This window comes from Tupaia chinensis, unplaced genomic scaffold, assembly GCF_000334495.1.
Source record: "Tupaia chinensis unplaced genomic scaffold, TupChi_1.0 Scaffold000039_1, whole genome shotgun sequence".
In the NCBI taxonomy this organism is placed as follows: Eukaryota; Metazoa; Chordata; class Mammalia; order Scandentia; family Tupaiidae; genus Tupaia; species Tupaia belangeri.
The window spans coordinates 2,828,602-2,842,987 of NW_006159494.1; the positions used below are offsets into that span (position 1 = coordinate 2,828,602).

General features: G+C 35.9%; 1 protein-coding gene across 1 annotated transcript in view; it reads left to right on the forward strand.

The window, feature by feature from the left end:
• Positions 1 to 2,517: 2,517 nt before the first annotated feature.
• ADAM7 (ADAM metallopeptidase domain 7) overlaps positions 2,518 to 14,386 on the forward strand; it is a 64,184-nt gene continuing 52,315 nt past the window's right edge. Inside the window, exons 1-3 of the mRNA XM_006140680.2 lie at positions 2,518 to 2,728; positions 3,843 to 3,946; positions 6,605 to 6,681. Coding sequence (XP_006140742.1) covers positions 2,677 to 2,728; positions 3,843 to 3,946; positions 6,605 to 6,681 — 233 coding nt within the window. The 5' untranslated portion in view covers positions 2,518 to 2,676. The remainder of the gene's footprint in view (positions 2,729 to 3,842; positions 3,947 to 6,604; positions 6,682 to 14,386) is intronic.

A 14,386-nucleotide genomic window follows, 5' to 3' on the forward strand; every position in this document is an offset into this window, starting at 1 on the left:
GAAAAAGATTACAGTTGTTAGAGTGTGGCCAAAGGGAGTTTACAATAGTTTGGCCTAAAATCTAGGCAAAAAATCTGAAGAGGAGTTGATGGGCTATTTTGAGACTGTAAAATAAACACTTAGTGACTGATAGATTAGGAGGGATATCAATGATGGTGCTGATTTTCAGAACTGCAATGTTAATGGACGATGAAGTCAGGACCTTAGACAGAGGACAAGGTGAGGGGTAAATGTACTTTACATCTTGTGCCTGTTGAGTTTGCTGGGGCTTTGCGTTCTCCTACGGAAGACATTGGGTAGCTGGCTATAAAGATCTATTGCACAGATTGCTGGAGCGAACTGTGAGGCATAGTGTCCAATTATGCCAAAAATGTGAGGCATGGCATAGAGATAATTAAACCATAACTGACCATGAGATGGCTTTAGAATAAGCATAGCTAGAGGAAAAGAGAGTGGAGGATAATACCTGAAGAACTCGAAAATTTAAAACTGGGTGAAAGAGGATCGCTTATAAGTTGTGTCAGAGTGCTGTGAAGATGTTAAGAAGACTGCTGTGTTGAAGAAACTAAGTATTAGGTTGTTGGTAAAGTTATGATGCATTTTTGCATAGAAAAACGTAAGAAACTACTCATGACTTTCCCAACGACCTAATAGAATATTTCAAGAAGGAGAATATGGTAGAGAGTGTCAAATGTTTTTGAGAGGACAAATGAAGAACCAAAATATTGATTGGATTTAGATATGATGAAAACATTAAAGATATTAATCCGCTATGCCAGTAGAATAATAAAGTCAAATGCCAGAACTAGAATGTGTTAGGATGAGTTGGAGATGAGAAAATTGCCTAAGATGTTCAGATTAACTAAGAAGTTAAACTGAAAGGGGAATGAAGAAGATGGTAGTAAGAGCATGAGGGATACAGAATGGAGGGTGGGTATTTTTTGGGTTTTTTGGGGGGGAGGTTTTTGCTATAGGGTGCGTATGCTCGAAAGACAGAGAGATACAGAGAGATAGAAAGTAAGAAATCACTCCCCAGGGGGGATGGCCACACCGCAATCCCTTCTCCTCCATTCTCCTCTCGGGATCTTGGGCATACACGCACACACGCTGGCATGAATTTAAGCCATTGGGTCCAGGACTTGAACCGCGGTCGACTACGTGGGAGTCCAGCAATATAGCCATTATGCTAACTGCTGGTCCCCAGGGTAGGAATTTTTAAAAGGGAGAGACATGAGGTTATCTGAATATCTAAAGGATACTTCCAGACAACGCAGATTGGTTCAGCTTGTGGGAATATTAGAGAGATCATGGTAATGCGAGATGGGGAAGGGATAGACTCTCAAACATACATGAAGAGATTGTGCGGGCAGTGGGATATCTCCTTTAACATAGTAAAAAACATGGACATAGAGATAGATTTGCCTAAATCATTTGCACATTTTTCTATCAGCTTTCTTTGTTGGATTGAGTTGGAAGAGCACTATATTATAAACATGCTAACTTCCACCTTCAGTTATGTACATATTGCATACATTTCTGGAAATTTTGTTTGTATTTTAATTAATATGCAATTTATAAAATGCATGCATTTTCAATATTTCTATCTTATTTATTTTAGCTTATTTTCTTTAAACTATCTACATGTGATTTTCTGCATAGCAAGAACTTTGCTTTCAGCCAAAATAGATATACACATCCTTCAATAATTTTTTCTAATACAGTGTGGACAGAAGTCTGACTTTTTTTTCCCTCCAAAGGTCTTTTCTAGAGGGCCTAGGGGGAGTCATGCCCACAGATATTGACTGTGGACAGAAAAGTCTGACTGCTTTTTCCTATTTTTCCCAATGTCTTTTCCAGAGGGCCTAGGGAGAGTCATACCCACAGATGTTGACAGATCATTTCGACCCATTAATACAAGATTCTTCCTACATCCTGCCCTTGATATTGTATTAAAGTATCTTTGTGATGTATATTAAGACTCCTTATCACTGTTAAAGTACTTTCCTCTCTGATCCCAACAACCTTCCTTTTCCAATCACCCCCCTAAAAACTGTAAAACCCACCTGTAAGCCCCTGCTGCCACATGTCCTGCCTTTTTGGGCTAGACCAATAAAAATCTTTTCACTAAATTCCAAATTCTGTCTCTCACTCTCAAAATCAGATTTATAAAAAGCCTGTACCTGATTACCCTGAAAAAAAAAAAAAAGACATGTTTTGCCCCCTTCTCCAGGACCTGATTACCCCGAGAAAGGAAAAGACATGTTTTGCCCTCTCTTCTGGCCTAAGTCACTCATATTCTGCTTAAAAATAAACCACATTAATGATTAATTTTTTAGAGTTGGTTATTTTCTGTCAACAAAAGTCATGGTCGCTCTTCACATTTGACTTCTTAATGCACCTGGAATCATGTATATTCATCATGAAATGGCATCTATGCCCAGCGTACTCCACCACCACCTGACTGGCTACCTTTCCATTAGCACATGACGTCCACCTCCAGATTTTAGCCTTAAGGACCTAACGAGTTGTGTAACTTGATCAAGGAGCACTTCCTTGTGCTGGATCAAAACTGCCTCTCTATCTCTGAAGCTCTTCATCCTTGCCGTGGGAGCAAGGACGACGTACAGTGCAAATCTTTTCTCAAGCACATGAGCCCTTCTTCCAGAATCATTCAGAATGCTTCCTGGGGTTATATGTCTGACGCTTTTACTCATTTCTCAGGTTAAAGGTATGTCTTACCCTTTATCAAGGTTTTCATATTATGCAATGAGGTAATGTCTCTTTAGTCACAAACTTTAAATTGCAAATGATAAAGAACATTAAGTATGCATTTAGGGATTTTGCTGACAATGCAGCATAGAGCTTGGACCAGGTTTTGACTAATCATGAGATTCTATGCTTTTATAAAATGTCATATCATTCCTAAACACTCTAACACACACTAAGAAGGATGAAGAAATGGTCAACTTCTGAAGATGAACCACATGGCAAGCGCTGGGCTAGCTATTAGCCATTTTGTAGGTTTGAATGTTTAAAATCAGATATTAAAGTAATTCTACTTTACAGATAAGGAAAATGAAACTAATATTTACAAATCAGAGAAATTAGACATGCCACTTATAGTCACATAGCTAATAAACTCATACAATTTGACTCCAATCAAAGCATATTTCAAAAAGTCCACATCTTCTGCTCTTTATTGCTTTTTAAGAACCACACCTTATTTAAGCAGAATTCACCTGCTAGATGTTTACCATTGTGATAGAAAACCAAAAGATGATGTTGGCACTGACCTAAAGCTCCTTACGAAGTAAAAGATTTCTACTTAGCTAGTAGTTATAGTTGACTTTAATTGCAGATATCCCTGGAAGATGAAATTCAGTAATAATTTACATTGAAATAGGCCATTGGGGTTACAGGCTGTGATGAGAGGCAGAATTCAGAGACTGGCATGAAAATAAGGCGACAATTGCAAGACAGGTGAAAACATCTGAAGAAGCTGAAGGAATCAGAATTCTCAGCCTCCTTCCCAGTTTTGCTAGTATTTTCCTAATTTGTAAATGTGAGTCCCGGTTTCCTCACTTGTAAACTGGGGATGATAATTCATAGTGTTGTGGTACACAGTTGCTAATTGGGAGGATGTGAACTCTATGAGAGCAATAATATTGTTATTATTATTTATTGTCATTTATACATTCGATCGTTATACATCATTTAGTTTGTAAAGAGGTTTTACCCGATATGATATATGCCACACAGTGGACAAGTTGAGAATTCAATTTTTTTAATTATTGTGGATGAATATTATGTCAGATGGATTGTCCTTCTATGTCTCCCTTTAGAAAAGGCAATCCTGGGAGTAGAAGGTCAAGAACTGGCTTATCTTAAAAGGCTTCCTCTGCTACAGAAGCGAGATCTTGGACACCCCCATGACTATGACATACCGGTACTGATTCTAATTTATTGGCTTATAGTCATGTAGGGAGCTGCCTCCATCTCTAACCAGATGCATATGGAAAGAAATTTGTCTCAGTTTCCTTCAGATTCTTGTTCAACTTACAGCGTGTACTTGGGGATAAGCAACTCCTTGATGGATTAAGAATCAAAAAGGAGTGAACTCCAGATTTTAGGGGAGTACTATTTTAAATTTTCCAGCTTATGTGAGTGCCACCTACAGCATTCCAGGCTGATTTAAAAAGAACCTCATTTGTTCTGAGCCGGTGGCCCTACAATGTAGTCGCAAGCATTCTGCTTTCCCAGAAATCTGATCTGCAGGTTTATTTGCTTTACAGGTTTTATAGTGAACTTGGACAACTTTCATAGGAACAGAAAGACCTGCCAGACTTGTTATTTATTCAGGTGTTAAAATTTTAAAATATTTAAAATATTATTTTCAGAAGTAATGAACATAATGAATGTTGAGTGTATAAAATGGTTTGTTGTAGTATAAATTCTATATAATATATGTTAGAGGGAACACACTTAAAAATGAAGTTATTTTCAATTCCCACAGTTATGAAAGACTTGAAAGAAATGTCCTTAGATACTTCTTAGGCCCTTGCATTTCAAGATTTAGGCTTTTAATATGGCCCCTGGGGGATACTGATAGACATGTCTCAACACACTACAGAATGCAAACTTTTCCCAATGCAACAGCTTTTCCTCTGTCCACCATTAGAACAACCAGTTTTCTAGGTTTTCACTTGTTAGGTTTCTCAATCATAAGTAAGACACATTTCAACTTTCAAGGTAATCCCATTGAGACCTCTTTTCCAGAGGCTTAAGATGATAAAAAAGCAACTGTCCATCTCTCCTATTTAGAAAAAGGTTTTAATTATTTTTTTCCAAGAACTCGCTTTATAAATATTTTTTCTCTTTCTCTCCAACTATTTTTAAAGTTTCTTTTTTTCTTTATGTGTGAGAGACAGACACTCTCAGCAGGATTTAATGACAGGTTCCTCTCCCAAGTCCTGCATTTAGCCAGAATCTCAGCCATGCCTTGTTTGTTCAGATAGACCAAGGATGCGAACCCAGAGTCTTCCCATACAGCTCCAGCAGTGTGTCCATGCCCTTCACCACTGCAGCCAAGCCATCCAACATATTTCTCTTCTTAAACCTTCACATTTATTGAAGATTGCTCCCTCAGCTGAAGAAACAGAGCCAGCTTTCTACCACTCACCATGCAGAAGCTAGTAGGCTCCTCGGGTGACTAAGACTAAATTAAGACAACAGGCTAGAAAATCATGCTGGATATGTATGCATGCCCAAAATCTCTGAGAGGAGAATGGAGGGGTGGGGTTGTAGTTGGGGAGTGATTTTTCTCACTTTCTTTGTCTCTCTCTGTCTCTCTCTGACAAGCATGACAATGAGAAGACAAGCTGATAGTGTGAACTGTTGACACGATAAGGTCCAAACCCTTAATTTTCTCAACTGTGTAGACTGTGCATAAGTTAACTCTCATATCTTCATCTCACTTCTACTCACAGCATTGAATTTTCTTCTGTTCCACCTACATATCAAGCTCCTTTCTACCTCAGTTCCTTTGCATAGGCTTTTTCCTGCTCTGTCTCCTACCAATATGTCTGGCATAGTTCTTGCATTTCTCTTGTTATGATACTTACCACACTCAATTACATATGCTTAATTATCAGCTCTCCCCTTTGCCAAGCTGGAGGGCTTGTAGGAGGGCAGGGATCTCCACCTTATATATCATTGTATTTTTCATTTTATCACTGTGCTGAAATAACAGCACTTGAATAAATGAGTGAACAATAAAATTAAAGAAATATACAATATATATGACCAACAAATTGTGACCTTTAAATTATAAAGAAATCTTATAAATCATAAAGAAATAAAATACCACAGGAGAGTAAAAACACATGTAGTAACTTGTGAACATCAGCATGAGGAGACAATATGCACTTTATATTTTATGATTAGGAAAAAAAGAGCCTTTTAAAAACTTTAATTAAAAATTACTTGAGGCCCAGCCTGTGGCCCAGTCAGTAGCACAATTGTTTTGGAAGCCACATGGCTGACCATGGTTTCAGATCTCCAGCCTAGTAGGCCTGAAACACAACCCATGACCAAGATCCTGACAAGCTAGAAGGCTTGGGAAAGGGGATTGCAGTGTAACTAGACCCTATTGAGGTCTCTTTGTGTTCACATGCCCTCTATCTTGAATAAAGAGAGACAGAGAAGCACCCTCCACAAGGTCTGGCCACATCACAATCCCCTTTCTCTGGTCTTTCAGTTGATCAGGAACCTGGGCATAGGTGCATACCCAGCATAATTTCAAGCCAATCCAGGGATCCAAACCCACAGTTGGCCATGTGACTTCCAGCATTGCAGTTCAGTTTTTCGTCCACTGTGCCACCAGGCTTGGCCTAATATAAATAATAATAAAACTCGAGTAAAATTTTTTTCATAACATTAGCTCTGTGTAAATCCAACTTTATCAGTATTTATCATTTTGCCTGAAAGGACTGCTGGGTAGACAGCTGGAGATAGGTCACGTCCCCCTCCACCCACTACACTGTCTACCCCCAGCATGCACTAAATGAGTACATGTATTCAAGTTTCACTGAGTCTTGTTTTTCAGGAAGCTTATGAAGAAGAAGTATTGTATGAACTAAAACTAAATAGAAAAATCTTAATACTTCATCTTCTAAGAACAAGGTAAGTTCTATTCTAGCAATACCTTATGGATTTTCTAGTGTGTAATATTCCAGTTTTTGCAGAAAATGGAAATGAAGTGAATTCCTCAAGTCATTTTGATCTGTACATAATCCAAACTCTTCCTCCAGTTATAAGCCCATTGCATCTGAACAGCTTAAGGCAGTTGTGGATATTGTTGTACAGTTTTGAAATTACTTCCTTATTTGGGTAGTTGGAGTTTTTTGAACTCCATTAGAAGAGGATTTATATATTACTGCTTTTCGAATCACTAGAACAGAAGGAATTTTTCTTCTAGAGAGATTTTTTGCTAAAGGGCACATGTGCTCACCAGAGACAGAGACAGAAAATGAGAAATCTCCCCCAGGAGGATGATCACACCACAATCCCTTCTCCTCCATTCTCCTGTCAGGAGTTTGGACATGCAAGCACATAAGCCTGGTGTGAGTTTCAAGCCATCGGGTCTGACACTTGAACTGTAGTCAGCCATGTGAGAGTCTAGTGACATAACCATTACACCATCTGCTGGTCCCAGAACAAAAGAAATTTGAAAACCTGCATTTTAAAATGATTTCTAAGTTACTTGAAATAGATGTCAAATCAAGTTCTGCTGGAGTAAGAATTAAGCAGAATTTGCTTCCTCAAGACATTCTGTTGCTAAATAATTCTAATGCTCTTAACATTCACTAGCTATTTTCAAAACAATCTATTGTTGCTGTTCCTTTATTTCCATTATTTTCCTTCATGCTAATTCTACACACAATAGCTCTTCCTCAGAGCCCCAAACATTAAAAGCATGAGGAGTTATCAAATGCTAAGCAAAATAAAAGTGTGACACTATTGGAAAACTGAGACTCTGGACTGTGAGCTAAAAACAAACAGAAACTCTCTGGCCACTTTGAATCTCCCACTGGACAAACATGAAGAAATACAATGAATTTACTATCATTAGCATATTGACATGTTTCAAACTGAGGATCCCAACCCTGATCAGCTGTGTGATTACAACATTGTAGAGTGAATGTTATGCCTATGTCTCTACAGTTAGGCCAAAACATTTTTCCTGTACGTTTTTGTCCATGTACTTATCTTCTCATGTCTGTTTAAACATTTATCCTTTTTTATTGGCTTATTTGTCCTGTTATTATTTAGTTGGAGATCTTCATATAACTTGGAGACCAGCCCATTGTTAAGTATATATATATATATGTTGATTGTTAAATATATATATGTATATATATATAGATATACATATTTGTTGTTAGTGTTTTCTTTCAACCTATGATTTTTTTTTTGAGAAGTTTTTGCTATATGGCGTGTGTGCTCGCCAGACAGACAGAGAGAGACAGAGAGACAGAAAGCGAGAAATCACCCCCCAGGGGGGATGGCCACGCCACAATCCCTTCTCCTCCATTCTCCTCTCGGGATCTTGGGCACGCACACACACGCGCCCTGTGTTAGTTTTAAGCCACTGGGTCCAGGACTCGAACTGTGGTCGACTGCATGGGAGTCCAGTGACATAGCCATTACGCTAACTGCTGGTCCCTCAACCTATGATTTTTAATTTAGTTTCAAAATATGTGCCTTAAAAAGTAAAATTTCTAATTTTGAAAAAAATTATTTATTAGCTTTTTTCTTTGGCATCATCACTTTCTCCTATCTGACTAAGAAACACTAGCTGCAAATCACTGAGCTGTTTTCCTATATTTTCTCCTAAGTTCTTTATTGTTTTAGTTTTGGGTTTGATATATTATCTTAAACTTGTGTGTATGCACATGTATACACGTCTGTGTATGTGTAAAATTTGCTGGAAGTTGGGATTCTTTTTCTTTATGTTAGCTAATTGTGCCAGTATGTTTTGTTGAATTGCTTTTCTTGTGTTATGAGATTGCTTTGGCATCTTTGACCAAAATCAAATGACTATTTCTGGGATTCTAATTCTTATTCATCTATTTTTTTAATTCATAAACTGTGACCACACTGTCTTGAAAACCAGACTAACTAACTCCTTCAATTTTTGTTTTCTTTCAGAACAGCTGTTGTTGGTTTATTATTATTATTATTATTATTTTTATTATTCTAGATTCTTTTTATGTCTGTATATCATTTACAATTTCCTTATTGATCTCTGGAAAAAAGTTGCTGGCATTTTGGTTTAGATTTTATTAATCTATAAATCACTTTGGAGAAGACTGATATCTCAACAAAGTTGAGTATTCGTGCTGTAATTCTGTATTTATTTAAGTCTTCAATTCCTTTTTTTTCAAGTATTTGTATATTTTGTATTATTATTCATACATTAAATCACTAGACATCATTTAGTTTGTGAAGAGACTTTACCCAGCATGATTTCCACCTCAGTCCAGCCCGGTTGAGACTATTCTACACCTCCTCATCAACAGACAATAAACTTTATCTGTGTCCCCCAAGTGTCATACCTCTCCATTTCCCCCCAAATTTCCTTTCCTATGACAAAGTGTTAAGTCTTCAATTTCTATCAACAACATTTTTATAGTTAAACTATAGAGTTCTCACATGCCTTCTTTTTTTCTTAATAATTAGTCTATTTAATTGTATTTATTACTATGATTATTTTAATTTGATGAGAGAGAGTGAGAGAGAGAGAAAGTGAGAAAGTGAGAAAGCAAGTTTCCAGGTCTGGGGCCTGAATTGCAGTTGGTCATGTGGGAGTTCTATACCTCAACCTGCTGGCCCCCACATGTCCTTTCTTAAACTTATTTCTAAACATTTCATATTTGTGGTACTTTTGGAAACAGAACTATATATTATTTCATTTTTTTATTTGCAGCTACTATCTGAAAATACAGTGAATTATAAAATATTAACCTTGGATTTGGAAGACATTAATAAATTTATTTATTGATTATTTTTTAGATTACTTGGAGATTTTCTCAGTAATTAATCTTTGTCTTATTTAGAAATATTAGAAGTTTTATTTCTTTCTTTCTGATTTTTTTTTATTTCTATATATATGAAGTGACTTCAAAATGTGAGAAAATAGAATTAAAGTAGGATTTGTTTGATGCAAAAAATTTTAAGCCATATTTTTTATATATGCATTTTTCATGAATTTTTTGAAGACCTCATGTAAGTCCATTTACAACTACTGCTTCTTTATACAAAGTTATTATATATATGTTTATATACATATATATGCACATATATGTATATATATTTAACCCTATGAAGAATGGTTATAATTCTGGCTTTAAATCCTCATATGCATATTTTTAAGAATTATTTATTTAATGTTATCAATTCATTCATTTATTTTTTTTAATTTGACCAAAAAGAGAAAGAGGGAAAATGAGAAAGCAAGCCACCAGGTCCAAAACTCAAATTGTGGTATGCTATGTGGGAGTGTTCAGTGCCTTAACCACCATGCCACCTGCTGGCTCCAAATTCTCTTCTATATCTTAATAAAATTCAATGAAAATACAATATATTATTTATTTGGTTCTATACCATTACTTATCTCTCCGTTCTTTGTTAGAGGTTCAATTTCAATCTACTGTCATTTCTTTTAGCCTGAAGAACTTTCTTTACAAATAGTTCAGATCCACTGGCAAAAATTTACCCTAGTTTTTTTTTTTTTTTAAAAAGGCTTTAATTTAAAAAATGAAAGATTTTTCCACAGAGCATGTGTGCTCACCAGAGAGAGACAGAGAGAGAAGGAAAATGAGAAATCACCCCCTGGGGGGATGGCCACACTATAATCCCTTCTCTCCATTCTCCTCTGAGGATCTTGGGCACACATGCACACATGCCAAGCTCATCTCTCAAACCGCCCTGTCTGGTCTCCAATCATGAAACTGGCCATGTGTGATTCAGCATCTTAACCACCATGCCACCTGCTGGCCCTCAAAAGCTCTTAATTTTGTTTTAAATCTTTAAGTCTTTTTTTTCCCCCACTTACTATGAAATTCGGGGTTCATAGTGTTTTTTTTTTTCTTTTTCTTTCTTTCTTTTTTTTTTTTTTTTTTTTTTGTTTCTGAGACTTTTGCCATAGGGCATGTGTGCTCACCAGAGACATGGAGAGAGACAGAAAGAAAGCAAGAAATCACCCCCAAGGTGGAATGGCTATGCCGCCATCCCTTCTCCTCAATTCTCCTCTTGACATTTTGGGCACACACAGCACACATGCCTGGCATAAGTTTTACGCTGCTGAGTCAAGGACTCCAATCATGGTCAAACATGTGAGAGTCCAGCGACATAACCATTTTGCCATCTGCTGGTCTCCAGAGTTTCTTTTTTTTTTTTTTTTCCTTTTAATCTCTTTTAGCAAAACACAATGAGGTTCTTTTCTCTTTACCTATATAAGCTTTAATGTTATGTTTATGGTCACTTGGATTTCATTTTGTTTGTTTTAGGTTTTTGCTATAGGGCACATGTGCTTACTGGAGAGAGACAACAAGAGAGAAAGAGACAAGAGAGACAGAGAGTGGGAAATTGAGAAATCCATCCCCCCTCAGTGGGTATGGCCAGCCACAATCCCTTCTCCACTCTATTTTGGGATTTGGAGTAAGCATGCATATATACTTGGCATGATTTTTCAACCTCCAGGTCTGGGACTCCAACTATGGTCAACCATGTGGGAATCTGCCACCTTAATTACAATACAACCTGCTGGCCCAGTCATTTGGATTTCTGTTCCCTAGTACATATTATTTTATTTTTCACTTGTGGCTTTTAAAGGGTTCATATTTGTCTTTGATATTCTGCAAACTGGCAGTAATATACATGGATATGACTTTCTTTATACACAGCTTGTTTGATGTTTGCAGAACTTGTTGAAATTATAATTTACACTTTTCTCCAAATTGGGTTAATGTTTGGCTACTACTTTTCTATATTTTCTGCCATATCTTGTTTCCACTTTCTAGTACTCCAGTTATTGGTACACTTGTCTTTTTGAAATAATTAACATACCTCTGAAACTCTGCTCTTTTTTAATTTTCTTTTTTTTCCAGATTGGAAAATTTCTATTGATTATCAACAAGTTTTCTACCTCTTTTCTTTATTAATTCTGTTTGTATTGGATGTTTGGGAACATCATGACACATTGTTACATAGAAAAATATGGAAAAATATGTCGTTACTTTCCCAACAACCTAACATTCTAAGTCCATCAAATGAAAGTTTTAATTTAGGATTTTTTTAATAATAATATTTTCAATTATTTTTTTAAATTTAATTTCAGTTTTTCTGTTGACGTTTCATATCATTTTGTTCATTTGATGCATATTTTCTTTTGCTTTGTTTAGTATAGTTATAATAACTTTTAAAATCTTCATCTATAATTTCAACCACTGGATTGACTTGAGGTATGTCTCTGTTGGTTGTTCTTTTTCGGCAATAGTTCAAATTTTTATATATCTTTATAGGGTAGTATAAATTTAGATTACACACTGAATAACTTGAAAATTATATAGAAGGGACTCTGGACTCTGCTATGTTCTGCTTAAGAGTTCTGATACCCCCATTTTATTAGAAAATTAACTTTGTTGGACTTAAATGGCAAACTCTTTGTTTTGGGTGGGGGTTCAAATTTTATTTTATTTATAGCTGAGCTACTTTTATTCTATCCCTCATAGGCCATGGTTTAGGGATAATTCTGAGTTTGAGGCTGAGTTTGTTTATAATAATGATTCTCTTGTCTCACTTTTATTTTTATGATTACTGCATACATTCTTGTGATTGTGGTTGCCCTGAATTCTGTCCTATGGCTTTTGAAATCAGAAAGACTATGGTTTTCTAGCAGAGTTTAAATCATCCTCTCTGAGGGGGAGTTCAGGCTGACCTCAGGCAAAAGCTGTAAAAATAGTAAGTTCTTCTGATGCTGCACCTTCTCCCACGTGTTGACGTCCCTCAGATGACATCTGTTGGCTTATTGTTCAGCACCCGGTTCCTTCAGAGAGCTGCCTTTTGTATGTTATCCAGAATTATTATGTACACGATGTTCTGTCGGATAGTCTATTCAGTCATAGCAGGAGCAAAACTGTATTTAGTTCATTTTGGACATTAGTTCAGTGTTTATTTTTTAAATGCTGTTAATATTTCAAATACTGTCTTAGGAACTAGAGAGACATAAATAATTTTTCTTTAATTCCTTCTTTAGAGTAGTTCATAGGTAACCTTGAAGATTGACATAATGCACTAGGGGTAGGCAAATGATAGCTGGTGGACCAAAGTGGGCATATTTTCTATTTATGTATGTCCTTAAGCCTAAGAATGATATTTTAAATGTGTAAATGTTTCATGTAAAACAAAATAAAAGCCCAAATAAAACAAAGAACATATGACAGAGACCATCTGTGACCCATGCAGCCTAAAATACGTTACTTTGGTCTTTGCAGAAAGTTCTCTGATCCCTCTAATACATGATACGAATTTGATAAATAAAAAGGAGATCTTTAGAAGAAACATACATAAAGGAAAGGATCTCACAGTCTGCCTGATGGTGTTTTGAACTGGTTTCTGAAACACTTCCAGAAGTTAAATAGCTAAACTGAACTAATCAATAAACACATCTCCTCATGCACTTATATTTTTGTGTGGAAAGAATACTTAAAATTTGTTGTCTTGGCAATTTTCAGGTATATAATACATTGTTATTAAGTACAGTTAGCATGTTGTACAACAGATATTTTTGGAACTATTACTTTTGCCTGAGACGATACTTAGTATTTACATAATTTTTATGACACATTGGTTTAAAATTATGATAGTAGTTAAGCATTTGTCTCCCTCTATATATTATATCTTTCAATTCTCACACAAAATGTTTAATGTAATGGAAATACTAGTGTCTGGTTGCCATCTTGGTGACTTCTTAGAATAAGTAAATTCTACCAATGGGATGACTACCAATTAAAATATAGTGATGATTAAATGTGAAGTATAGTATTTTGAGATTTGAAGAAATATAACTGTGATTGCGTACTGGCCTGGCATAATGATATTGTAATATTAAAGTATGGAACAATGCATATAATGTCATATTCTATCAAATTTCTTAAAGTTGATTCATTTGAGTTGTGAAAGTATGAGATTCTAGGATTTCCACTTCCAAAAAGATGGAACAGATATATTTTTTCCAATTCCTGCCCTTAATATAATTAAAAACTCTGGAGAAGACTAAGAGCAAAAAAATAAGGTAGACTAGCTAGGAACTTTTGTACCCAAGAAATGGCAGCATGAATAAGAACAATGAACTAAGATTATATCTGCTTGCAACTTGCAGTGCATCACTGAGCAGAAAGTTCGCAGGGTTAGGAGAAATGCCATCATCTATCCTGGCAATGGAATAGTCTAACCTCTCTTTTCACCTTTGTCAGACTATTTGTAGACGACTTTCTTGAGAACATTATTGACAAACTTTGGAAACTCGTAAAACTCAGTTGTTGCATTTTAAAAGCCTTGACTTTTGACTAGTTTATCTGTTGTGAGTTTCAAAAGTTTATTTTTTAGGGTAAAATAAAATCTGGTAATTTCCTTTCTTGATCTTCATTTCTGCTGTGGCATCCATTTCCTGAAACATTTAAATGCACACCACTAACTGCTTTTGGCTTGATACAATGGAATGTATAGGATAACCACTGATGGCCTACAATTGAATGTCACTCCTTTACTTGTGCAGAGAATACACCATAAAGTAATATTACATTAAAAATATTAGCTGTGATGG